The sequence below is a fragment of the Antennarius striatus genome, chromosome 13, assembly GCF_040054535.1.
Source record: "Antennarius striatus isolate MH-2024 chromosome 13, ASM4005453v1, whole genome shotgun sequence".
NCBI classification, from domain to species: Eukaryota; Metazoa; Chordata; class Actinopteri; order Lophiiformes; family Antennariidae; genus Antennarius; species Antennarius striatus.
The window spans coordinates 7,786,915-7,812,564 of record NC_090788.1 but is presented as its reverse complement, the minus strand read 5'-3'; the positions used below and the strand labels follow the sequence as shown (position 1 = coordinate 7,812,564).

The 25,650-nt window shown below is 42.3% G+C and overlaps 1 protein-coding gene across 4 annotated transcripts; it reads right to left on the bottom strand.

Annotated features, from left to right (window-relative positions):
• Positions 1 to 76: 76 nt before the first annotated feature.
• On the bottom strand, positions 77 to 24,587 carry LOC137606114 (kinase suppressor of Ras 1-like). 4 transcript variants are annotated; one of them, XM_068331203.1, is made up of 21 exons: positions 24,534 to 24,587; positions 14,407 to 14,547; positions 10,546 to 10,693; positions 9,973 to 10,462; positions 8,665 to 8,846; positions 8,409 to 8,478; positions 8,169 to 8,252; positions 7,959 to 8,020; positions 7,687 to 7,796; positions 7,208 to 7,376; positions 6,841 to 6,882; positions 6,347 to 6,395; positions 6,193 to 6,256; positions 4,823 to 5,128; positions 4,541 to 4,737; positions 4,344 to 4,440; positions 3,779 to 3,912; positions 3,342 to 3,473; positions 3,077 to 3,212; positions 2,761 to 2,894; positions 77 to 1,591 (listed from the first exon to the last, which is right to left on the bottom strand). In XM_068331203.1, the coding sequence occupies exons 1-21, from the start codon at positions 24,570 to 24,572 to the stop codon at positions 1,585 to 1,587; spliced, it is 2,793 nt and encodes a 930-aa protein (XP_068187304.1). In that variant the 5' UTR covers positions 24,573 to 24,587; the 3' UTR covers positions 77 to 1,584. The 4 variants fall into 4 exon arrangements, with proteins under 4 accessions (XP_068187304.1, XP_068187302.1, XP_068187305.1 ...); XM_068331201.1 differs by lacking the exon at positions 24,534 to 24,587 and adding an exon at positions 22,121 to 22,689; XM_068331204.1 differs by lacking the exon at positions 24,534 to 24,587 and adding an exon at positions 19,725 to 19,745.
• Positions 24,588 to 25,650: the final 1,063 nt, after the last annotated feature.

Genomic DNA, 25,650 nt, shown 5'->3' with positions numbered 1-25,650 from the left:
CAAGTGAGCTTATTCAATTATATATAGGTGGGGAGATGCTAATAATGTTACAGGAACAGTAAAATAGGTATCCAAATTATTGTACGTGACAAGCATCATTTTATTGTCTTCCATGGATGAAAACAGAAAATGTGTACAGAATGGTAGTCACATGCAATACAAAAATATGAATTTGTACAATAACATAAAAAACATGTATTGGCCCAATCTAAAAAATGTACAGCTTTTATACAGACTTTTGTACAAGAAAAAAAATATAAATATACATCTGTAATAGCCATAGCAGTACCTATTCAAAAATGTTGTGATGTACTTTACATATAAAATGCTTATACAAATATTAGAAGAATCGGGTTCATTTGCTATACATTAAATAATGTATGTACATGACATACTATTGGATTTGCAACACAACATTTACTGCAGTCTTTCACAACAACCAACCTTAGGTATTCCAGCACAGTACGCACACACAGTCTCATGTACACCCACACACAACACTTAAATACAAGCCAGAAATCACAAACAGAATACACAAGCGCACACAAGAGGTAATGTTTTCGGAAGAGATTGGACACTTTACGCCAGGTTCCTGAATTACTTTTTTTTTGCGCAGAGGATGAAATTGTTCAGCCTCAGTAGAAGGTTCTTAATAAATAACTCTTATTCTAATAAGGTGCACTTCACACTTCAATGGATGGCTATTACAATTAAAACATTTTTAATCGAGAATAGCCAGCATCCCACGTGGATTGTGTATGATGAAGGGGAATATTTCACCTGGCGTTTAGCATACCGGAGTCTTCTTCAGTGTCGTGTTTTCAAATGCATCCAATAAACAGTGAATTTAACAGGTTACAATCCAAAAAGATAACCTACATGTATCAGTCTGTTCATGCCTCTGAGACTCTCCTTTAGAAAAAACTGCTATTATAACTATTCAAAACCAAACTACATAATAAAAAGTTTCTCCTGTTGACAAAGTGCAAATTGTGTCAGCATCATGAGAACATCGCTCAAACTGCCTGTCAAACATTAGTCAACCCCTCAGAGAAGACGAAGATAAATGATGAGATCCATTTTGGAGCAGGGGTTAATTTTTATGTCCAGCAGTGTATTTATTGTGTGTGGGTGTCTCAGAAAGAGTAATATCCACAGCCCCGGCGAGAAGAACCACATCACAGCAGCACAGAGAAGGTGAGCGGGCCAAGGAGAGGACAGTCATCAGCAGGCACAGACCACAGCACACCAGTCAGTCTCAGCACAGACACCACAAGCCAGTTATTCACAAGCCTCACAGTCCCAAACATGATCACAGAACAAAACCAAAAGGAAGGCAAAGAGATAACAGACAAATGACAGCTGCACCCCTCCCCACCGCGACACACCTCGCTCCACCGATCCTCTCTTCCCAACAACAAAATGCAACGGTTAGACATGGAAGATCAGACTGTGGATTAGTGGAAGAAGTGTCTGTTTCAGGCAAAGGCAATGCTTTGATCAATCCTGCAAGAGTTAAGGATACAGGAGCATGCAAGGCAGACCCAGGCTTTGTTTTGCATTGCTTATGTTTCAGAGCGGCTGCTACAACCTGATCAGAAAAGAGAACAAGAAGATAGAGAAGAGCAAAGGAAACACAAATATTAGATGGTTAGTGAAAGTGTAATAGTGAAGAAAGCCTCATTTAAAAAGCAGCAGGGTATTAGGTTCATTTAGGTTTGTTAAAGGTCATGTAAAACAGGTCAGGCTGCGTGAGATCAATCAGGACATTCTATTTTTACCGTTTTCTGAGTAAGCAGAAGTCATTGAAATCATCCATAAAGACGACTTATAACTACAGTATATGGGATAGTTGGTGAAGTCCTTTATACTTTATATTAGTACAAACAGGATGCCTGTAGTCTCGCAGCAAACATGACAGATGCTTTTGAAATCTTGAATCAGAAGCATGGTCGTACTTAAGTGATTTAACTGAATGTGTAAAATTTGAACTGAGTTTAATCAAATCTCTTGCAGAAACAAACAGGACAAGACAAGCAGTCCTAAATGACTTCATGACTTTCTAGTTCCAGAAATGAGTCTAGTTTTTTCGATGTACAGTATTTTTACTTGGTCCTTCTGATTTAGTCTAAATTTAAGATGGAAAATCATCAAATGTCTCGTATTTACACCTGGATTACATCAAACACAACACAATCATCACACAATTAATCTGCAAGAGAAAGAAATTGACACCAATGTAACTTCCACTCTGTGGATTTGTCCTACGTGTTATTTTTACTTGTCTTGCTCGGCTAATTTAAGAACATGGATCCCACTGTGGGACGTTGAAATTAATTCTAGACGTTAGAGACAGGGACAATCACACCGTATACCTTTTTTCTCTCAAAGAAGACCAAAATAAACTTTCACATTAAATTAAAACTTTACAATTCACAATCACATAAGTTAGCAACAATTTTCACATTTTTATTTGAAAGAAATCAACATCACAGCTAACAAGAGCTATACCTTGGTGGCAGAGCCTGTTTAGGTCACGTCAGCAGAAGTTACAAAACACTTCAAATCTCTTTGAAGCATAAAACATTTATTCATGTACAAATCTTATAAATAAATTTTTTTTAAAAAGCCCCAACGCCAAGGCTAAAAAAATAGATACTGACTGTACCACTGAGAACCAGAAAATAAACAAAGAAAAATAAGAGTTTTCTTTTCATGTGTCCAGTGTCTTCACATTGGCTGTCAATTGGGGATACCTACTCTGCAGACTTCCAGAAATGTCCGGGGTGGGACAGCCTGCGGTTGAGTTTGGGCAGCTTCTCCAGCATGTCAGCCAGCTGGGTAAAGGTCGGCCTCTCTCTCAGGTCGTACGCCCAGCAGGCAGAGAGGATCTCCTGAGATCACACACAACTTTGAGTCAATGCACCCGATGAACTGATCACTGTACAACGATGGAATTTTGGCTACCGGCGCCGCTTAAGCTAACAGTTTCGCAACACTTTGATATCTCTGTTTCAACAGGACATGGTTCAGTATTTTCAAAGCAGAATAAACATACTTATCGGAAACAACTCACAGTGACCTCTTTGCCAAGGCTGATCTCTGCCAGGACCTTCCTTATGCCCTCTCCGCTCCCCACCTGCCAGATGGTGGCTTCCACTGGCTGGTTGGTGATTGGCCAGTCCCTGGCTTGAAGCTCATACCAAATGGTGCTTAATATGAGGGTAAGATGTATGAAAATTCGGTCAATTGTTGCTTCAGTCAGAAAAGGGTGTGATGGAACTCTAAGTCTACAAAACATAAAATGAGTTATCTAAGATGTATGAGCACACAGGACTCACCCAAAGGCATACACATCGGCCGCAGTGGAAAAAGGAAGGTGGTCTTCGTTGTTACCTGGACTCATTCGCCGCACAATTTCTGGCGCCAGATAACAAATCCAACCGTGCGGAAGCTTTAGTTTGTTCTCACGCCTGGGGGGACAAAAGGTACACATTATTCCAGTGCCAAAGATGCCTTTACTGAGTGGAAGGTGGTAAAATTAGCTTTTGCTGTACTCAAAAGGTGCTGAAAAAATGAGAGGTGCATTCAGATTTTACAATGAGGACACTTCAGTGCAAAAATTCTGGCTGACAAGGGAGATGCCTGAAGGACTGCAGCCAATGTGGACCTCAGCAATTATTACAAATCACTTTCCTCCCCAGGTAATAATAGTGCAGCATGAGCAGCGCTTTAGCTGAGGCTGTGTTTTTAGGGACTCTTAAGTGGCTTTTCTTACCTGCCCTCCTGGACAACTCCAGAGATCCCGAACAGCCCAAAGTCTGTGATCACAACTTTATTGGTATCGTGGAAAACGTTTTTCGACTTCAGGTCTTTGTGCACGATGCCTTTAGCGTGCAGGTAACCCATTCCCTGTATCGGAACAGACAGAGTGTTGCCATATGGATTCAAACAGAAATGTGTGTATCTGCAATGCACTACGTAACATTTTCCGCATTTAAAAGTAGAGATGAAGGTTTTTTTGCTGCTTGTCAATGTAGGAAGGATTATTCAAAACCTGACATCTTTCATTTGTCACAGAGGTTTCTAATATTTTTGGTATAAAATTGACCTTTTTTGCAAGAACATGTCCGACCTGACAACGTACTCCTGAGACACAATGAATGAAAATGAAATATATTTCGTAAGATTTAATAAACTATACCAAACTTAATATCTTTGGCATACATTTCTTGCTTTTAATAATGAAAATATCTATTGGAATGTAACTTCAGATTTTGAAAAATCCATTTGTGCTGTAGACTCCCTGCTTTGAGGAGATATTAAAGAAGAAAAAAAATTACCTTTACAATCTCCTGAGCAATTTGTCTGGTCTTATTAATATCCAGAGTGTTTTTAGTGTCTCTGACGACAGAATATAATGTCCTCCCTTTACAGAAGCTGTGGGGAGAGAAAGAGAGAGAGAGAGGGAAATTAAATTGATGAAAACATACTGGGATTGTAATGATTTTTGAGACATGCTGGTTATCGGTGTTCTCGCCTGGTGATGATGGCAAGGTGGGGTGGAGCCATGCAGGCCCCCATGAAGAGGACCACATTTTCGTGCCTGGTCTGTCTGTAGTTCATCACCTCCTTTTTGAAGAGCTTCAGATGATCCTGATTGTTTCCATCGATCTCAAGGAGTCGGATGGCCACCTCGCCGTGCCACCGACCCTTGTGTACTTTGCCCCAGCGGCCCTGAGTGATCCCGAACAATAACAGTGAAGTGACCTTTTCAGATTGTAAATCATATTTCATGGAAACTCTGGTTAAGATTCCTCACCTTCCCTATGAGCTCTCCGAGGTCCAGCTGCTCAAACGGGATGTCCCACTCTTGTAAGTAAACGCTGGTCTGGCTCGCCTTGCGGGAAATTGGTCCCTTCCACTGGTTCCCCCGAGAGCTGGGCAGATCGTCCAGCTCATCGCACTCCCCATCCGAGCCTACATTCATCCTGATATCGTCCCCATCATCATCATCATCATCATCATCATCATCTTCCCCATCATCCTCATTGTCTTCCTCGTCCTCCTCATTCTCCTCTTCCCCTTCAGGGTCTTCATCTTCGACTTCAAGTTCCTCATCTCCTTCCTACAAGAATGTGATGATGGTTTTGTTAATCCCCTCTGGATAAAAGAGACAATAAACCCACCCTCAACAACGCCACAAAAAAAAGGGAGGTAAAGTAGAGTGTGTGCAACAAGAAGAAAAGCAAGATTCTATTTTTAAAATTGAACGGGTTAACATTTGTAGTTTGGTTCATTTTTTCCAGAGACTGGGAGAATAAAGGATCAATTGTTGGATTTCAGTTTGGGTGTCATTTCCCGTTTATCAGATCTCTTCCTGAACAGACTGATTTAATAGGAATTAACATTTTTTTATGCTTTTCACACAACAAATAAATCGCTGCAGGCTTCCAGTGGTGGCAAATCGAGGCCACCTTTTCTTGCCAAATTCGGTCGGCTTGTTTTCTCTCAAAACTGAGTGTGATTGCTGTTTTCACAGGGACCCAAACAAACCAATCTTTTGAAGGAGAAATACATTTCTACATTTTATTGCTGTCTCCAGTGTTGTGTTGCTGTCTGAGCTCTAAACAGTAGTGATATTTTCATGTTGTCTCCTGCTGAAAGAAATAACGCCACAGTTCATCACAGCTAAACAGGTCAGCCTGGTTCCACTGAACAAATGTCAGGAGAAATTGTTTTTGATGAATGCAATTCAACACTAATATTATTTATAAGACACCTGCAGGTATTTTAATGACATAATCAACACTATCATGGGATTCTCTACTGGAAATGACTTGATATACCTGCATTATTTTAATGGACATACCAGTACTGCCCATTAACAGAGATTCAGGAAAATGAGTTTGACCCACATCCTTCCAACTCTTATTGGTGTTATAATAAATATCCACTCAGATACTTTTAGCATAATCATTTTCAGATTTGTCTCAGGTTAACAGATTAATTACCATCCTGCGTTTTTGGGATATGCGATCCATTGTCATTGACATTTGAGAGGATGAAAACACCAGCCTTAGATAAATAGAACACAATGTCGTACAGTATGAATTTCAAATATATGACTCTGACGGACCTGAGTGTGCTGGCAGTACATTTAAACATGTTTTTTGGATGGTGCAACATTACCTCTTCATCATCATCCTCCGCCAGCTCAGGGTGAATCTCGTCTGCAGGTTGTCCAATCTCACTGCTGTAAATACAGAGAACTGATATGAGAGGAGTGAAATACAACACGAGTAATCAAAAGTAAATATGAATTTTCTTGAGGTGAACATCTTACACAGTGTCTTGCAGGATGTCAGGGTGCAAATGAGCAGGACTGGAGACATCTATGGAGAAACATGTGATAAAAAAATAACATTTAGGGAAGAGGAAAACAGGCATATACACTACTGTTCCTAAAGCGACCCCCCCCCCATCATTTTTAAGAAAGTCTTATTAGTCTCATGCTCCACCACAGAAAACAAGATTGTTCATGCAATTGTAACTATCACCAGCAGATGGTGGCAAAACACCGTTTTATCTCAACACTTAATGAAACAGACAACACAGCTAGCTGTTCCAACCCAAAAAGTAAACATGAGAGAGAGAGAGAGAGAGAGAGAGAGAGAGAGAGAGAGAGAAAGAGAGAGAGAGAGAGAGACAGAGAGAGAGAGAGAGAGAGACAGAGAGAGAGAGAGAGAGAGACAGAGAGAGAGAGAGAGAGAGAGAGAGAGAGAGTTTAAACGATGGGAGACTAGGAATGCAATGTGACGCCTTGGAACATCAACTCACCAGGGAAGATAAACTGTTGTCTATGCTGAAAGTAACAGGCAGCTTTTGCAACAAAACAAAAAAGAGAGAAAGATCGATAAGCATGTCGGCAAGGGCAGGGGTGTGTTAGAGGGGCTTTGAAACAACAGATTTGGTCAAAAGTATAGTTGTTGTTCAGTGTTAGTGTCATATACAGTGAGAAAATGGAAGATAGGACTGTTTGTGGCCCAGACTAAGATAGAGTAGCAAACGGGAAAGTTAGTTGAGGGATGAATTCTGCATAAAAAGGAGAGATTAGACTTTGTTATATGCAGGCATATTATCAGTACGTACAGTATGTGCATCTGTAGAGTAGGTGCAGCCTGCAACTAGGTATATGTGAGCCCACCTGGGAAGTTGAAGCGGCTGTCACGATGACCTTTGGGCGAGGGGTTTGGTGGTGGAGTGGCGCTGGGGGGGTTGCTTTGCTGGAAGGGTGCTGGGGAAGAAGGTGTGGATGAGGTGGTAGAGGACGGATTGCTGCTGGAGTCCAGCTGGTTCAGCACAGGAGGATGATCCTAGAGAGGCGGGGAGGGAGAGGACATCAATCAGAATTGATAGAAAGATGACCTACAGTGTCTGCTACAACCTTAAATAATTGTGAATATATACAGTATATATGAAGATTAAACGTCAAGAAAAATCTGCATTTAATTTCACAAAACTAAAACACGCACTCGTGGGTTATAATTCCAGTACACCAGCACATTCTCACATTGCCCTTTCCTCTATTCCATTGCAGTAAAGTTGTGATGACACATGTTTACATGAATGAATTCCTGGAAAGCCAAAATCACTAGCAGAATTATTTACTTAACCCTGCTTTACCTTTTTCGTAATAGCCTTTGGAAGTGTGCCGAACTGCGGCGCTTCTGGTGGCCGGTCCACCGGGTTGTTAATATCCGATGGAACAGACTCGGTCCTTCGAATCTTGGCGACTGGAAGAGAAATTGGAAACCTCACTGTGGATACACACACACACACACACACACACACACACACACACACACACACATACACACACTCACACACACACACACACACACACACAAAGCAGCACCTTTATCAACTGCAGACTGAGCATTAAAAACTTAGCTTACTTGGTAAAAAGGAAATTCTGCAGGATGGGGCTTCCTTTGTGCATTTGTTGTGGCACTTTAACCTGCAGAGACAGAAGGCAGCGAGTCAGCGAGGCAGGAGACAGCAGCATTATGACTCTTCAGTCTGATGTTCTCAGCTTTCTGTCTTATGTTTCTAATCTGTGATCAAATAATGACAACTGAGGTGCCACTCAACATCATTCAACTCACCGACAGTGTTTGCACTTAACCCCAAACATCATGTTCTTCTGGCACACTTGACATGTCTGGGAAAGCCAGGACTTGGTTGAAAACCTAAATAAATATAAAAAGACTGCTATTAACCCATTCATATTACAACATTAACACCTGTGACATCACATGAGTAGAATTCCTCTGTTATTTCATTCATATCAAATCCAGATTTCGCCTTTGCTGAGCCATAAAATTGTGAAGAGAAGAATAACTGACCTGTGCGTGACTGCTAAACCAATGTCTCGCCTCGCTGTTTGTGGGGAACTGCGATGTACTGCTACATTATCTGACCAGAAAAAGAAGAAATGAAAGGATGAAAAGATGATGGGAAGAAACAAGGAGGGATATCAGATAAAGAAAATCACATAAAAAATGCCGCATTTAATTATTCAGATTTTATGGACATCTCCGATGGGGGACATGTATTCCACTCATTCACTAAAACAAAACAAAAAAAGTAAACATGACTCACTCTTGATGACACTGTGCTCTTCTACAAGAGTGGGCGTTCCAGGCAGGGTGTAAGAAGCGGCGGGAGTGACAGGGGTGACTCCGGGGGTGCGTGCCGACATGGCGGGGTAGCGAGACGGTGAGTCCTCGCATCCGTTGCCGTTGACTTGCATATTCAGAAGCAGCTTGTTCTTTTTAACACACCTGGGGGGGGGGAGGAAAGGGAATATCGCTGTACTGCATGGGGCAGGTTATGCAACATTAAGAGACACACCTAAGTAGACACAACCAGTGCCAGTTGTGCAGTTTAAACACACACACGTGAGCAATCATTGGCTGGAAAAAGAAACAGTTTGACTTAATTGAATCTTGATGTTAAATCACTTAGCAATCAAAACTTTGATTTGTTTTCTCTTTGCTGTTATAATAATCTTTACAGTACATATCCAGTAAAAACCAGCTGGGTCGTCTGGGAGTGTGTTAAATGTATTGAATCCGTGTCCATCATATTTATTGCTTCCTTTGCCAGATTTATATTCAGTAACTCTGTCCACAAACAGACGGGATATTATGACCGAACATATGACTCGTGTGGGTATGTGCATCCAATCACAGGAAGTCAGAAGAGAGAGAGAGAGAGGAGTGCTAGTGTGTGTATGTGTGTCCTGCCACCTCCGAGCATAAATCCAAGGAAATACTTCCTGTTTTGACATGAGTCATAATCTCTGGGAATCTGCGTTGGGATTAACTCCAGTCACACACAGAGAAGGAGCAACAGGATGTGGAAGGAGGAGAATACACGAGTGAGCGAGTCCTAGGAAATCCCTGCCTCAGTCCAAAAAATTGCACCCTGTCATAAACACGTAATAAACATGTAATAAATATGTAATAACAAACAAGGCTCATATATTTAAGCCACAAACTGTAATACCACCATGATCAGTTTCAATATCTATTACGCAAACATACTGTACACTCCTAAGAATTGATGATCCCTTATTAGTGACGAAATACACAACATCAGGGCCTCCTCCTAGTACAAATAAATGAATTAGGGTTCATTATTTCATTTGTAATAAAAACGAAAAGAATTTAGGCTGAACCTTAAGCTTAAGCTGTAATTTGTAAATTAGCCTAGATATCACATTAATGTCAATTTTGAAGACTCCAAAGGGAAAACCTAAGTGCCTGTAAAGCTGTGGTAACAAAGCCAGAGGAAATCCCTCACAAATTCAAAGTGATTGATTGATTGGGTTCTGATTTAGTGATTAAAAATACAAGCATGAGATGAAAAGATCAGTTCTGTAACATTCTGTTACAGTACACCTACTTGTTGGTGGGCGCATCCTCGATACGGTTGCCAAGCTGCGACTCGTGGCTTTTGCTGCGCGTCAGGGTTATATTAGGAAGCAGATGCAAAACTTTGCGGGATGGAGGGGGAGGGGTGCAAGGGGGCTTCAGTCTGTGGCGCCGCTTTGAGGGCGGAGTTATTGGTGGGGTGGAGGCTTGTCCGTGGAGCCGGGCTGTTCGAGCTAAGGACATGGGGAACGGATCTGTGAGCGGGCTGTCGCTGTGGACGTAGGACGCCAGCGCCTCTGGCATGGGCACTGCCGACACCGAGCCTGAGCGGGGATGAGGGAAGGTGGCGCAAGGGGTGGATGGGGTGGAGTGGGTTGCTGATGGGCGTGCAAGTGGTGAGGGGCTGTGAGGGCGGAGAGGAGTCCCCAGGTTGGTTAGCTGGTCTGCAGTCAGTAGAGAGCCGCTGTCCCTCCTCATTGGCTCAGACATCCAGGGACTGCTGTCTTCCCTTAGTTCACCTCCTGGACGATATGGAACAAAACCAATAAAATATATAATGTGAAGAACTTGATCGGGGATGCACGCATTGATCCCACACACGCACCTGATTCAGTGGCACTCTTCAGGCAGGAGAGGGCAGCACTGAGCCGGGCACATTCCTCTGAACTGGATCCTAGTCTTCTCATCGTGTCCCTCACCTGTGCACCTGTCATCTGCAGTAAGGCATCCAGGGACAACTTTGCTTCCACAGCCTGCAGAGGTGCAATGCAAAGAAAAAAAGAGTGTGTGAAGACTCAGTAAATATCCAAGAACGAGTAAAAAACACAAGGAAAAGATAAAATGTATCTGTAGAGAAAACGATTATCAGGGTTAGGCCTAAGTCATATTTATTTAAATGGTAACCAAGGTGATGAGACTTGTAAATTTTTGTGTATTGTATATGTACATATATTTGGCTTTTACTTGTATGAAATAACTCACACCGGTGATGTGGAAATAATAAAGCTGCTGAAGTCTGCACCAGTAGAGAAAGCAGAAACTTTCATATAATAAAGCATTTCTGTTGTAAAGTTGTCTGACACTGCATGGGTTCAACATCACTCATTAAACCTGTTAAAAGGGGCAGCATTATATTATGGCATGGGGTATTAAATGGGTCATACAATTTACAACTTTGTTGGAGGCATTTCATAAAAAATATTTTCCTCTTATCTGGGTGATAAGAGCAGATTAGAAACTAAAGGAAATCATAGATCTAAATTGGTGGAAACGTTTGGACAGACGTTCAGACTACAATTTATCATCAATTCAATATATTCTGTCCCCTTCTGTCTGAGTATGCCAAGTTCCTTCAAGCTAAGGCAGAAATTTCTTAACAAGTGGATGAAGTAAAGCAGAAGACAGACGTGTCATTTGCAGAGTGGATACACACTACACAACACAACACAACACCGCACAATAAGAGGATTCCATTAGTCAGAGCAGGAGACAGACTGGCTAATGCTGGTATAGGCTTCATATCAAAGGACACTGAAACAAGACTGCTATTAAAGACATTGCAACCTGTTCTGACTGGCAATGATACTGGGAAACTGTGTTTGTGTGTGTATTCAAAGATGAGATATCAAGAAACCAACAGAAATAAAGATCCATAAAATGTAGCAAGCCACAAATGATTTGTAATCGATAATGTTGAATTTACCGCACAAAGACTTGACATGAATGCACCATCACTAAGAGGGAGCCACATGATGCTGGTTTTAAAGCTTGCAGACAGTCAGCATTCAACAATGAGAATACATTTTTACAACAAGCAATGGCCTGTTTTTTTCTAAGGATACACAGACAACAAACTCGTGGTGGAAAGGATTCTGAAAACATCTATAATAATGAAATTCTGCTGTGAAAGCAACTAATGTTGATACTTGGTTATTCTTTTGTGGGATGTATGTGGAGATCACAAATAGTCATGGATGTCTTCTAGTGGCACATGTGCTGTATGTGTGTTCCTCTTCAGCTTTGACACAACAATGAATACTTAAAAAAATAGTGTAAATAATGCTTTTTCGAATTAAAGAGGTGGTTCCTGTAGGGACTAAATGGGATTTTTTTACATCAGGAAAACACTGCCAAACTCTTCTGCGTGTAGGATCCAGAAATATTTTTGAGTACATGACGCCTAAATCTTCATCTTTGTGTGAATTGTTCCTTTGCACTTTGGTTTTTAAAAAACACATTAAAAAAAACAGAAAAATAAAACAGCAGCGCAAACAACTGGACTATAGAAGGAAATGGGAGATAATGCAGCAAGTTAAGGATGTTTTTTTTTGACATGGGAAGTAAACAATTGCTTATCAGTCAGGTTAAAGCCTCGCTCTGAGGGGGCAAACTGATCAGAAAACTAGGGCAGCCTCCCACATTCATGTGTACACTGTAAGCCAAAGGAAGTGCGCGCACACGCACACACACACGCACACACGCACACACACACACGCACACACGCACACACACACGCGCACACACACGCACACACACACACACACAGTTGAGTACTGTGGTATTCAGAAAAGGCTGTGGGCTCTCAGCTCCCTTCCTCAATACACTCTCACAACATTACAATTCTCAGAAAACAACCGTTTCGAACCTGATGTTTGAGTTTTCCACTCCAGGAGTTTCTCCTCTCTTGTTAGCCTAACCTAAGTCATCTTGGCAAACTCTGTCTTGTTGTGAGCTTTAGGTTAATCAAGATAATGCTACTTAGAGAGCTAAAGGGATATTTAATTACTTAACAGACACACATGATCATTTCAGAAGCTTGCCGACATGACATCAACATGCTTCTTAAAACCTCGGTTCCATTTGCAGTGCAGGAAGTGATAAGTGGGATTCTAGTTTTTAAAAAAATACAGATTGCCACTGTAATGTTTTCCATTACATAAACCAGCCCCTTTAGTATAGAATGACGAATATAATGTAGAAATCTCAGTCCAATAACATTTGATCTAAATGGGTCATCATTCTTCTATGATGGCTCCACATGTTTTGGGAAATCCCCATTGGCGTACAAAGACATACAAATGAGCACTTTTACTGTTCTATTAAAAACTTTGTTGCACAAAGATGAATTCTTTGTGAGGTTTCAGCTGTGGAGCAAACAAGATCGAGCACAATATGATATTAGATGTGACTAAACCTGGACAAACAGATGGATAAATAAGGAGGCAGGGAAACAAAACACCGAACATATTAAAGAAAAGCAAGTGAAAATATGTCAAATAAGCAGGTTAATTTAGGTTACAAAGAAAGACAAACAGGCAGGAAGAAGAATAACATACAAGTCTGAGAGGGATTTAAACAGTTTACAGTAGCACAGGAAGGGCAGTCGGTGGAAGGAGAGGAAATTACGCTAAAACGTTACAAACAAATTATGTGGTGGAATGACGACTGGACCGAAACCTGCAAAATGCGGAAGTGGATGCATTTGATTCATTTTTGGCGGGTGTGCATAAATAACAAGTCATTAGGTGACTGTCCAACTCACTAAACTGATGCTGATGAGTTCCATAGATAGTGGTTACTGGTTCCATGATGGCTCCTTTAATTTCCTGATCTAATAATTTCTTAAGACCTCTTGGAGTTGGTTTCAAAGAATTTCAAGGCTTAAAAATTCAGATAATTTAAGTCTTGTAGAAACCATGGCTCAGAGACCAACACATGTTGAACTTGTCTGACTGAACTCTATCCTTAAGGTCAGCCTGCCATTTCCCTCACCTACATATTGTTGTACGGTGAAGTCATAAGTTTATTTTCAGCACTGGAAGATGCTCTGCTTGACACCCACCTATGTGAGGCACCTGTGTCAAGTTTGGTTTTTACATGCTACAATCCGTAATGGACATACCATATTAAAATAATTATAACAGCATTAGTCTGAGAAATCCAGCACTGGCCAGAATATGACTTGAGGACAGTAAGATGAAGAAGTGCAGATGCTTACAAACTTGAACTGTTAATTAAAAGTTAACATTACAATGAGCCTTACAGTTTAGGCTCAAAAAAGAATTTTAGGAAAGTTGTAGAGAAAAAAACCCCTAAATAAAACTAAAAAAAGTGTATGATCTTTAACAAACTTTTCTTGAGAAATTCCTCTCAAGCTTGCATAAAAAGGAACTCCCCTGTCTCAAGAAGACAGCAGCAATTTACCAACAAGCATGGCTGGACTTTTAGAGAACCACAAGAAAGAGGTTAGTGTAGTCACCAAATCAGTCTCATGAAACATATTTTTATTTCCACATTCATTTGTTTAATTATCACTTAAGTATGGTGACAAAAGTAAGAGACCATCTCTTAAGAAAGACATGTTGATGGTCTCTGGTGATATTTGTCATGCACATACAAATGGGGGGGGGGGGGCAGGGCGGGGGCACTAAATCCATATAAAACAAGAAGAAAGGACATGACCCACCTCAATGAGCTCCTGTCGTAGGTTAATGGTTCGCAGCCAGTCCCGTAGGTGTGGGTAGCTGTCCAGGGCCTCTGGCCTCTCTGTCTCCGGGACCTTTTGCTTAGTCTGCAGCTGCTTACAGATGTATTTCATCAGCTTCACCTGCAGGGGGCAGCAGAGAGCACAGCACAAATGGGAGGGGCTGCTTCCACCAAGTCAGTGCTACAGTTAAGGAGCAGGATGTCTATGTCTCACACACACAGACACAGACACATACACACACACAGACACACACACACACACACACACACACACACACACACACACACACACACACACACACACACACACACACACACACACACACACACAAAATACAATGGAGGCTAAGCTAACCCATACACTGCTCCAACCTCACCACCTTTCCAATGTGAGCTAAAGGTACTTGCAGTAATGATCCCAGTGTTTGCTTAACACAATTTCCCAGTGCCTCCAGTGCACAACACAGCTAATTGGACATAAACAGCTATTATAATAGAGAGGAACAATGAGCTGGTCATCTAATGAGGGCATCTGCAGTACTGGCACAGCAAAGTAGTATATTTGGAACAAGAAAGCAGCTTGGTGACATAACAATGCAAGAAAGCACCAAATGACCACTCAATTTTCCCATCACTTTCAGAGACGCTGCGGTCTCTTTTTTTAATCACCGGGTTCAAGAAAATAGAGATTGATTAAAAACAATCATCATCAACCACGATGTGTACATATATGGGTGACTAAATCATGTGTAACTTAATAAAACGTGCAAAAGTTTGTGTTTGTAGTAAAAAAAAATTTTTAAAAAGGGTTCAGGGGAAAAGAGCATCTTCCACGCCTCTGTAGAATGGAAACAGATGGAAAAAAGTTTTCCTGTCTTGTCGCCTTATGTCATTTACCAGGATATTCTACTCTCAAACGGACCTCCTGCCATGTGAAAACATATGGAGCTTAGAGGCTTCACCCTGAAGCCTTACATCAACAGGGTAGAGTCAGTGTCAAGCGCAGTGGTCCTACGAGTAAGTACTACAACCAACACCATAGTATTGGTTTGCACCGGCTGGTGTTGTGCAGCTCGGCGCCGCTGTATAGTGTATCCTGTTATCTCGCCGTATATCTGTAAGAGTCCATTACAGCGAGCCACACCTCCACAGGAGCAGCGAGACACCAGCCAGCTCTCCTCCCGCCTCTGGAGCGCCTGAGCAGCGGTGACAGGTGCGCGTCTTTCTCTGCTGATTCAAAGCTCTCCCTGACACAACCACTCACTGAACAGAAGGAGAAACTCACACGGCCGCGTGCAAGCACTCTGAAGAAGAGCGAGGCCTTGGGATGATAAAAGGCTTCTTCGTGTAGCCGACAAAAGTGTCGCCACGGTAGGCCAGAGAGATGAAAAGAGTGAAAGAGGCAGATGGAATGAAGCAAATGCTCTCCATGTCGACTCCGGCTGCAGCTTTTTACTCGTCAATTATCAGCTGCACTGAGAGCATAATGGGATGATAATGCTGCATGCATTATTGAATGGGAGCTAATAAAATGTGATGCTTCCAAAACAAGACAAAAACAAAAAAGCTGATTTCACAAGAGAAAAATTAAAGCAAAAAAAAACCAAAAACTGTAATGGTTAATGTTGCTTGCAAACTATTATTTATTTAAGCATAAAGTGAAGCATTTATTTAGTTTAATGCAGACTTTGACTTCTTTTGGCCACGTGTCAGACCAGTTCCACCAGTCAGAGTAGCTCTTTCAGTGTGTGGATGACAGAGACAGGCGGCTCATTTAAAGCATGAACCACCCCCATTAACACAAATTTGAGCTTGACACACACAAATCCATACACACACTTGCAGAGAGGCATATATGGAGTAGAAAAGTGCCTGAACAACTTGTAGCAGCAATACATTTAACACACGGTGTGGCTAACGAACTAGCCTCCTCCTTTACCTCTTCATACACCAGCGCAGTCAGTCCTGTGACGTCAGGTTACCTAGCAACCCTCTTCTGAATCGTCAGCAACATTTCAGTGGGATTTTCCCATACATGTGATACACAGAGCTCACACACACAATACATCTTGACATACAAATGGCATCACATGTCTGTGTGACAGTAAACGTTCTGTTGCAAAACATGATCACCTTTTTTTCTTTTTTTTTTAAATCCCAGGCCAAACACAGAGCGTAAACTTTACCTGTTATCACCCTGAGTAAATAAGGTGGATGAAAATGAAGTAAGCACACAAGAATCCCTCATTGATGTCAGTCGTGTGTGTACTTGCGGTGGGAGCGCAGTCAGGGTGATCAACAAACCAAATGATAATGACAGGCACCGTGTGGATTATTTTTGGCACAGTGCAGAGAAAGCAGCATTTGACGTGTGGCCTGGAGGTGGGAGGGGGAGGAGGAGGAGGAGGAGGGGATGGCGTCAGAGCCCACCTGTCAGAGGAGCTAAACAACGCCATGGCAACGGCCTAATGCGGTGACAAGATGATTGACAGTCAGTGTGCTGGGCAGCAGGGAGGGGAGAGAAGTCCCAGTGGCAGCCTGCTTGACCGCCCACCAATTGTTTCCAGCTCTGACCGACATCAACTCTCCAATGCACCTGCCGGGCGGGGGGGGGGGGTAGCGTGGAGAAACGCAGTAACAGCACATCTGCATAGGAAGGTAGTCCAAACCTCACTTGAGCTACTGAATAATAAGTATCCAGGAAAAATCTTAGATCTGTGCTGAATGTTTTGCAAAAAAAAAAAAAAAAACAGCATGCAGATGTTCTTCAATTATTCCTTGGTTGCCGCCTGTAGCTCCCTGTGTCGTCTCATAGCCAGAATGTAATGCGACAGCGGCACTGGAGCTTGAAGGTAATGCAAATTTGAAGCTAATTTTAATTGCTTTCAAGTACGTATTTTACACGAGATAAAGCAAAGTGTGGCTCGTCTGCTGATGCACAAATTTGTCCACACATTGAAAAATGACAAAAATGTCAAAAGGCACAAACACAATGGAGACCCCGGCTATGCAGAGGCCGGGTCACGGGGAACCCGGGAGGCTGGACGTACATAGCTGACAATCCCAGACAGCTTGCTGCATCCCCCTCTGTCATTGTTATCGGCAGTGCAAGTTGACCCCTACGCTGGGCAGTGGGCCGGGTGGGTGGGGTTGATAAACTGGCCTTCAACTGTCTCTGGAAGTCCACAACCTTCACACACACACAAACACACACGTCATGAACCTTGGCCTACTTTGGACTTGGACACTTCTGTAACAGAAATGACGTCTGACGTGGTTGTCGATACTACTTTTTTTGGTGGCAAACACGTTTTGAGAAAAATATAACTATTACTGTAGACGTTAACAGACATCTGCTTCCTTATAACTAACCGGTGAACCCCCCTCCCCCTCCATATTCCACAAAAGAAGAACAGCAGACCTCAAAATTATAGGATGTAACGCAACTCATCCTGAGTTAGTTTAAGAATAGATTAGGGCCTGCCTACACTCTTCATCCTGATTTCAACATCATGCAGCCCCTTTTCATTTCTTATTGACTACAACATTTAAACTGGAGGAGGAAAAACAAAAAGGGAAACAGACAGGGTCAGCATTGCTACAGTGATTTGAGTTGTTTCCTCCGTACACTCATATGAGCAACATTCTCCATTGTCTTCTCAGAGGCCTCCAACACACACATAGACACACACATAAAGAGAAATACACACACACACAGGCCAGCGGATTGGCTTTGATTCTCCCCTCCCCTTTCCTCCCTGCTCTCCCCTCTTGCACAGGCTCTTTGCGCGTCATTTGATTTTCTTATTTAACAACCAACCCTGAAAATGCGTAGGAAGAACGACGTCTAAAAATAGTTGCAGCCACAACAGCTCGCACCACGAGCGCACAGAGCAAACTCTCTCCAACATCATGAGACAAAACAGGGCGACGTTTCGCTCTGCCCCAATCGTCACCGAGAGGAAGGAAGGTTGAAAACAAATTTTCAAGTAAAGATTTACAACGACTGATGAACACTTCCCACCTGTTTAGTGAACTGTGAACAGAACGTTCAACTTGTACCTCTAGATGGATGTTCTGTGGCTCATTAGGTGGAAGAACAAACAAAGCGGCGCAGGGAGGATAGGAAAAGGAAAAAGTCACCGTTACATGAAGGGCTAGAGAGGCATTATGAGCAGCAGCGGCCAGACTGACTGGGCTTAACATGAGAAAAAGTGAAGCACCAGTTAGCACTCCATTTGAGAGGCCAGCATCATTATCCTATCACTGGCAAGGCAGAAAAACACACAGTTCAAGTGGAATAATAAAGCTGTCTGAATGAGAGTGTAAAGTCAGTTCAAGCCTCTCTTCATGGCACTCCAGTGCAATATGGGAGTGATACCCATTTGCATCAGGAGAGAAAGAAAATGGCTTTGACCTCATGCGGCACGCTTAAATTCATCACTTGTGTTTAAGTGGCTTAAAGCTTCAGCAGTTCCATCATTTCTGGATGTTTCCATACAGGATGGCATTCATCTGAGTGCAGAAATGGAAGTATCATGCAAGTATCATGAAACTGAAGACTGTGACACCTCCTTATATCAATGGATCAGAGAAACAGGCCTCATGCAAGTTTTAAAAATCTATCCTGTTTGCTCAAATGCAGTGTCTTCACCTATAGTTAAGCTAAATCTGCTGACTTTAGTATTCAAGGTATTTTGTGAGTGAAAATTTCAAAGAGGACCAAAGGAAGAAGTGAAAACGCACAGACAAGAAAAGATGAGGTTTCAACACGGAGAGCCAGTAAAGAGATAGGAAGTGAGGCTGCTGATCAAGACGACCCCGTGTCGTGCCAGCTCCTCTGTTGTAATGCTAGCGAGGCATCCAGCGCTTCCTCTCAATGATGACCAATAGCCAACTGTATCTAAAAGCCTGATCTGCAATCAGGCTGAACCCTGACCAAAATTAGCCCACCATTTATTTAACACCCCCCACCTCACACGCCACTCTTTGCCCACAAGTTCTAATAGTTATAAATTCCTTTTTCTAAAATGAAAAAAAAAACTTTCTAATAATGTGTTGGGTTTGATTGTGACGTGTTTTTCTTTGACGAACAGGAGGAACAATAAAAATGGTTCTGTTCAGATTGTGACTGATTTTATGAGAACAACAAATTATATTCAAAGGAAGTTCTAAAAGGTTTCGACTTGTGCTGTGAGCAAAAATATAATATACTATATAATTGTATATTGCATATTATACACAATATAATGTACTTCAAAACATGTTTTTATATTTTTAGATAAATATCTACCATACCTGTTTCCAAAGGCCTCCAGTCTTTCTCTAGCCCTTGATACTAAAATAAGATCCTCAAACCAGCAGAGCTACCTTTAGGTAGAAACTGACTCCTCTTCTCTTTCTCAGTTTCAAAAATTTACTTTAATTATGGTCTCTCATCACCGGAAATATTCTCCAGGATTGACAGAAACACGTGTCATGCAGAACAAAGTCGACTAGAAACCGCCTGTGACACAACGTACCTCAGGAAGTACTCTACCAAGATCACATCCTGCTCCTACAAGCATGGCAGCACATGAAGCAGGGGTTAAAGTGAGCATTGAAGGCCCTGCCTGTGTTTTAAACTATTATGGCTGGCGTCTGCTTCTTTTCTTCAGCCTGTGAAAATGTGTTCCCTCACAGCGGCTTTTCCAACTTGCACCTGATGCCTGATAGACAGCGAAGGAGGTCAAAGAATTATTTTACGAGTACAAAATTGTAGAAGGAGTGACAACAGAGTGTTGCTTTGTCGCCTCTTCTGCCAGACTTTGATTCCACCATCAAAAACTCAAAACTTATGCAGGCACATAGTTTTGCCACCTAGCTTTCTGAGGCTGAACAGCCAGACAGTCAGATTACAGATGGAGTCCTCCCTTTTCATCAGCCATGATTCTTGACCATACTGAAGGTCACCTGAAAACCAGTTTGGCCAGGCTATTGTGTCTGTGTGTGGCTGAAACTAAATGCTCAGAGCTTTCTGGAACATTGGTTTATAAGGGCAACAGCACAATTGCTCATGGGGTATTCAGTTAGACCAAAATAAAACAGACATGGATAATTGATACCCTCAAGCCAATCAGGAATGAATATTCCTTTTACCCAAGGTATAACATTTAAATAAACCATGAGGTAGAAAACCCATTTACCATCTATCATATCTAGAGTGTCAGCACTCCTGGAACCTATAAGCTACCGAAGACACACTTATGTATCTTTCACAAGTTTGCATTTGCAGCTATTAGACCTGTACCACTGACACTATTTTTCACAGCTCCATGGCTGCATCAACCAACCAACCAACCATGCAACTAACCAACACAACCTCCTCCTCCCTTCCCCCCTTCCCATCACCCTCCTCAGCAGAGCAGGATCTGTTGTTGCCTCCTGGCATTGTCACAAACAATGCGAAACTGGACTTTCCATGACACCAATCCTTGAGTCTAGCAGCTGAGAATATTACAAAGCAAGACATGACCCTAAACTGAAACAGGAAGGCTCGCGAAAGAGAGTCCCCTTCACATATTGAACCCTGGTAATTTTTTGGCTTCATAAAGCTGCAGTTATTGTGTGTATCATTATATATACACACACACACAAACATACATATATTTAATTATATGCAAATATATATGTATATACATATACTGTACACACATATACTGTATATGCACAAATATACACACAATCATTATATATATATACTGTTTATATATTCTTTTATTTACCTCTAATCTCCTTTTCCCTTTTCTTTAATTCTAAATGATCTTCTCTTGTCTTACCTTTACTTTACTTTTCTTGTACACTGGAGTGAATACAACAAAAAGCAATTTCCCCCTCCGGGAATTAATAAAGGATTCTGATTCTGATAAAATTTACTTTTCAAAAGGAATTATAATTCCAGGGAGCATTACTTGAAAATAAGCATGTTGTGAATACTGAAAGCATCCCCTTGTCGGTGTCTGCATGCTCCACTTCAGCAGGACATGTTGAAGCACCACCGAAGCCATGCAGGACCATCCCGAGTGATTCCGACTCGGATGGTCCGATCTGCACCCAGATGCGGGGAAACCGAACCGTTTCTGATCCTCGGTTTTGGAGACGGAAAAAAACAGGAGGAACGCGTCGTAGCTTTCGTTTTTTTTTTGTGTGTGTGTGTGTTGCGTTCGGCTGTCGTGAATACTGCACGGTCTCGACAAATCCTGCGCAGAGAGGAGATTATAGGCAACATAAATAATATCACCGTCTGGAATATTAAATGTGTGCCACCAGGCCGGGCTGCGTTCGGCTGCACTGCACGGGGATGAGAACTATCGTGGGGCGGGGAGGGGTGGGGTGGGGGGGGCTCACGGCAAATATTTGCACCTATAGAGAAAGAGGTCACACAAATAACCGGATCGGGCATCAATGGCATCGTGACAGTGTTTTGGGGGGCATATTCACGAGAAAATGGTGAAGCCCCCGAGGCTGAATACCATTTTGAGCCACCTTCACCTCCACATCGACCCAGACGTTCGTTACAAGCGACAAAACGCGCTTCGGCTCTCCTGACACTGAGGATAAAGCGCCTCGCTTGGAACCAATAGGCGGACATAAGCGTTTGGGGCTTCATGACTCCGCACTTTGACATTCGCAGACACACACCAAACGCTCATTACCTCCAAAGTGCGGATTTCTTGCTGGGTAAGGTCGTTGGACGCGGCGCACTTGGTCCGTAACCCTTGTAAACTGGAGATGGAGATTTCAATCATATTCTGGATGAGTTCGCATTGATGTAGTGCGGCCATCGCTGCGCCACCGCCGCTGTCCCTCCTCGGCTGCTCATCACTCTCGACCATCTTCCCACCTTTAACAGACACACTATCCATTCCTCAGCATTGGGCACGGCTGGAAGGGCTGGAGTCAAACGGTTGAGATCAAATCAAACATATGCAGCAGTCCTGCGACGCAGCGACCTATTGTGGAAGTTAGCTTCGGTAAAATGTCTCTCAACCTCCCCTTCGCTCCAGCTCCCCGAGCTCTGCACAAGTCAGGATGCGAACTGAAAAAAAATCTGTTTCTGTCATCAAAACGACACAGTCAGAGGAAAACCCGGGGGTGTCGAGGCAGTCCGAAGTCCAGCAGCCCGGTTTGTAGGCTGTTTCAGTGCGAGCGGACTACCGACGGGTGGCTTCTCTCTTCCACAGACAGCTCTGGCAGAGGCTTTCACCGTCTGTCAGCTGTTGGGAACATCACGAGGCGCGGTGCAATGTGGGAATTGAAGTCACGCCGGGGTGTTTTTTTTTTTTAAAAAAGCAACCCTCCAGGCTACCTTCCTTAATGTTCTTCAGCATGCTCATAAATGAGAGCGGCATAAAATAGACACATACCACCAAGACCCTTTAAATGAATGAAACTAATTGGCTCAATAGATCTGGAGCTGACAATGGGAAAGGAGGTGAGGGAAGTTTATGAATTAAAAGCATCTTTATCCATATCCCTCAAAATCTAACTATGTTTTCCTCATTCCACGTAGGACCTCTTGAGATAATGTCACAAAACTCGGTTAAAATATTGTGCTTGACTAGCTAACAAACAAATAAACAGACATAGACATAGGTGACAGCATTGCTGATTGGGTGCTCATACTTCTGCAAAAGTATCCACATCCAACTCAAAATGGAATCATCTCCATCACCTTTTAAACTTAAATCTCAGCCCCCCCCCCCCCATCTGTCAGTTCAAGTCCACATAGTTTACGTTCCACTTGCATATAGTTGACTATGCATGGGTTGCATTGAAATGCAGATTGCGCACTACCCCATAATGATGAGTGTTTGGCTTGAGCTTGACGATATTCAGCACTGGGGCTTTATTGGTTCAAAATTTAGTTTGTCTGGTGAAAATAATCACCTGAGAAATATAACAAAACAGGTGGACAGACTGAAACAGATCACACTATCCTCCCCCTCACAGTCTCATTTCCAGACAGCCAGAAATGGCCAGATGACAGCAAGTCACAAATATCTGCATTGACAAAACTTCTAAATAACTCAACTTAACTTGAGGAACATGTGCCGAGTGACATGCACCGTCCTCTTATTCCATGATCTGTGGGAGGAGCTTACAAGTCTCCACAACCATGAGGCAACAGTGCACATGGCTCATTGCTGCAATGAGGGTGTGATGTTCCTGCCTTTAATATACCCTGATTATACAATGGAATGTGAGTCACATCTCATGGAGCCGTCTCCATCTGTCTGCAACCTCTTCTCATATTTGGTTTGCTCAGAAAATCACACTGTATCTTACACCGGCAAGACATGGACCGTTCCAAGTAGCAGCCTTGCATGTTAGGATACAAAATCCAGATTGTGGAATTACAAACCTTATTCTAAGTGGTTTGTCGTGCCGCTGAGTCAACCTCTGATCTGAAATTGAAACTCCATCTGAAGTAAGCAAAACAGAATCTTCCAAAAATAACATTCCACACAAAACTGTGCACAATAAATCTAACGCCGTTGCAAGAACAGAGTGAAACAAAAGTGATAATTGTGAACTTCTTTGCCGTCGTTGGTCTGGTACAGTTCTGTTGTATTAACAGCACAGATTGGATGATGACATGCCAGCTGAACACCCTGCCAATCTCAGATCTTCTTTTCTTAAGAACGAAGTTACTAAATGGCAACATGGGGCTCAGGGTAAAGAGAATATTGAATACTTTTAACTGAAGTTTCTACATGTTCCCATTCTAGAGAGCACGTCAGTCAAACCGGTAGGCACCACTTATATTGTGCTTTGAACAAAACAGATTAAATTTAGCAAAAAACACCAAAAGAAAGGTATGATGGAGTATGATAGGAACTAAAGCTGCAAAGGGCAAATAAACCTATTCCATGCGTCTCATCTGTTTCATGGCTGCAGCATAAGATTGGGAGCGATTATCTTTTGACAACCTATTAACTCCAACAGGTCAAAAACAGGTGAACACAGTAGAAGTCGTTATTCCCTCAGAGAATCAAAACTCATTCTGTGTTCAGGGTATTTCACAAAAAACTTACATCTCTGATAAAAAACATGCGAGCGCCTCACCATTTGTTTTCCTTTCCCTCTGGATTTTCTCTTTTGCATCGCAGCTCTTTCCAAGAATTCATCTTCTCCTCAAATGATACCCAGGGCTTCTTGACCTTTGCTCGACAATGGAAGATGTGCGATCTGAACAGGTCCTGCCGTGTATTTAAAAACATTTGCATAGGCACATGACAGCTTGCTGACACGACTCACTCAGCCGAGGATAGAATGATCCCTTCCAGCCTGACAGTCTCCTAAGCTGTTTAAAGTGTTGCACAGTTACACAGCCAAGACACCGCACACAACACAGGCCTCATGACTTCAGATTAAATTAGATTGTGGATTGTCTGATGCCACCGTCTTTGCTGGCCAGGATTGCCCTAACCCCTTCAGGTCTGGGGGGAGGGGGTAGGAGTGAATTGATCCTTCCACTCTGCAGGAACAGTTGACTACCTTCATGGTAACCTTTGAGATATCAGACTGTGTGTATCAGCCTGCACGTAAACGCAATGTATCCAGGATAAACATTGTGCAAATGTGCAAAGTGCAAATATGTGTGTTAGATGACACCAATGTTAAAATTAAAAAGTTCTACCTTTTAACCCATCAGTCAAGCTGTATATTAACATCCGCCTACTCGTTGTACTTTGCAGGAAATCATCTGTTGCCACATCATAAGGACAGGAAACAGTCACTGCATGCAAAGCAAGATCCCAGTTCAGTCTGTTGAGCAGTCAGTCACAGTGTCTCGGTCAGGGAAAATGCAAGTTTGATCCTAATGCATCTTTATGTTGTCCACACCTGAAACTCTTTAGTTTGGCGGGTCAGCTTTATTAATGACGACAGCAGAAATGATGTGTGTGCACTTACTACATCTCCGCATACTGGTAAAATGATTTCTTATACCTGATTTCTTATTTGTTTTTTGCATTTTCCAACACAGCTCTTTAGACACCCTCAGTGTATATTTATTACGTTTTTCATCATTTCCAGTGAATAAATTCTTTTTCTGGTGGTTTCCTATTGGATGAACACACATAGTAGGCAAATTTGCATGACAAAAAAATCCAAGCTCACACCACAAGCTGCATGGGTCTCTTTGGAGAAAGTCTTGATTACTTTTTATTTTAAGCTGATC

What these genes read in the sequence shown, in the direction of transcription:
- LOC137606114 (XM_068331201.1), bottom strand. Translation starts at nt 22,330, where the DNA reads ATGGATAGTGTGTCTGTTAAAGGTGGGAAGATGGTCGAGAGTGATGAG. An exon ending in TACGACAGGAGCTCATTGAG is followed by an intron (nt 10,694 to 14,406) that starts GTGGGTCATGTC and finishes GCACCTCTGCAG; the next exon opens with GCTGTGGAAGCAAAGTTGTC. An exon ending in CGGAGGATGATGATGAAGAG is followed by an intron (nt 5,129 to 6,192) that starts GTAATGTTGCAC and finishes ACATTCTTGTAG; the next exon opens with GAAGGAGATGAGGAACTTGA.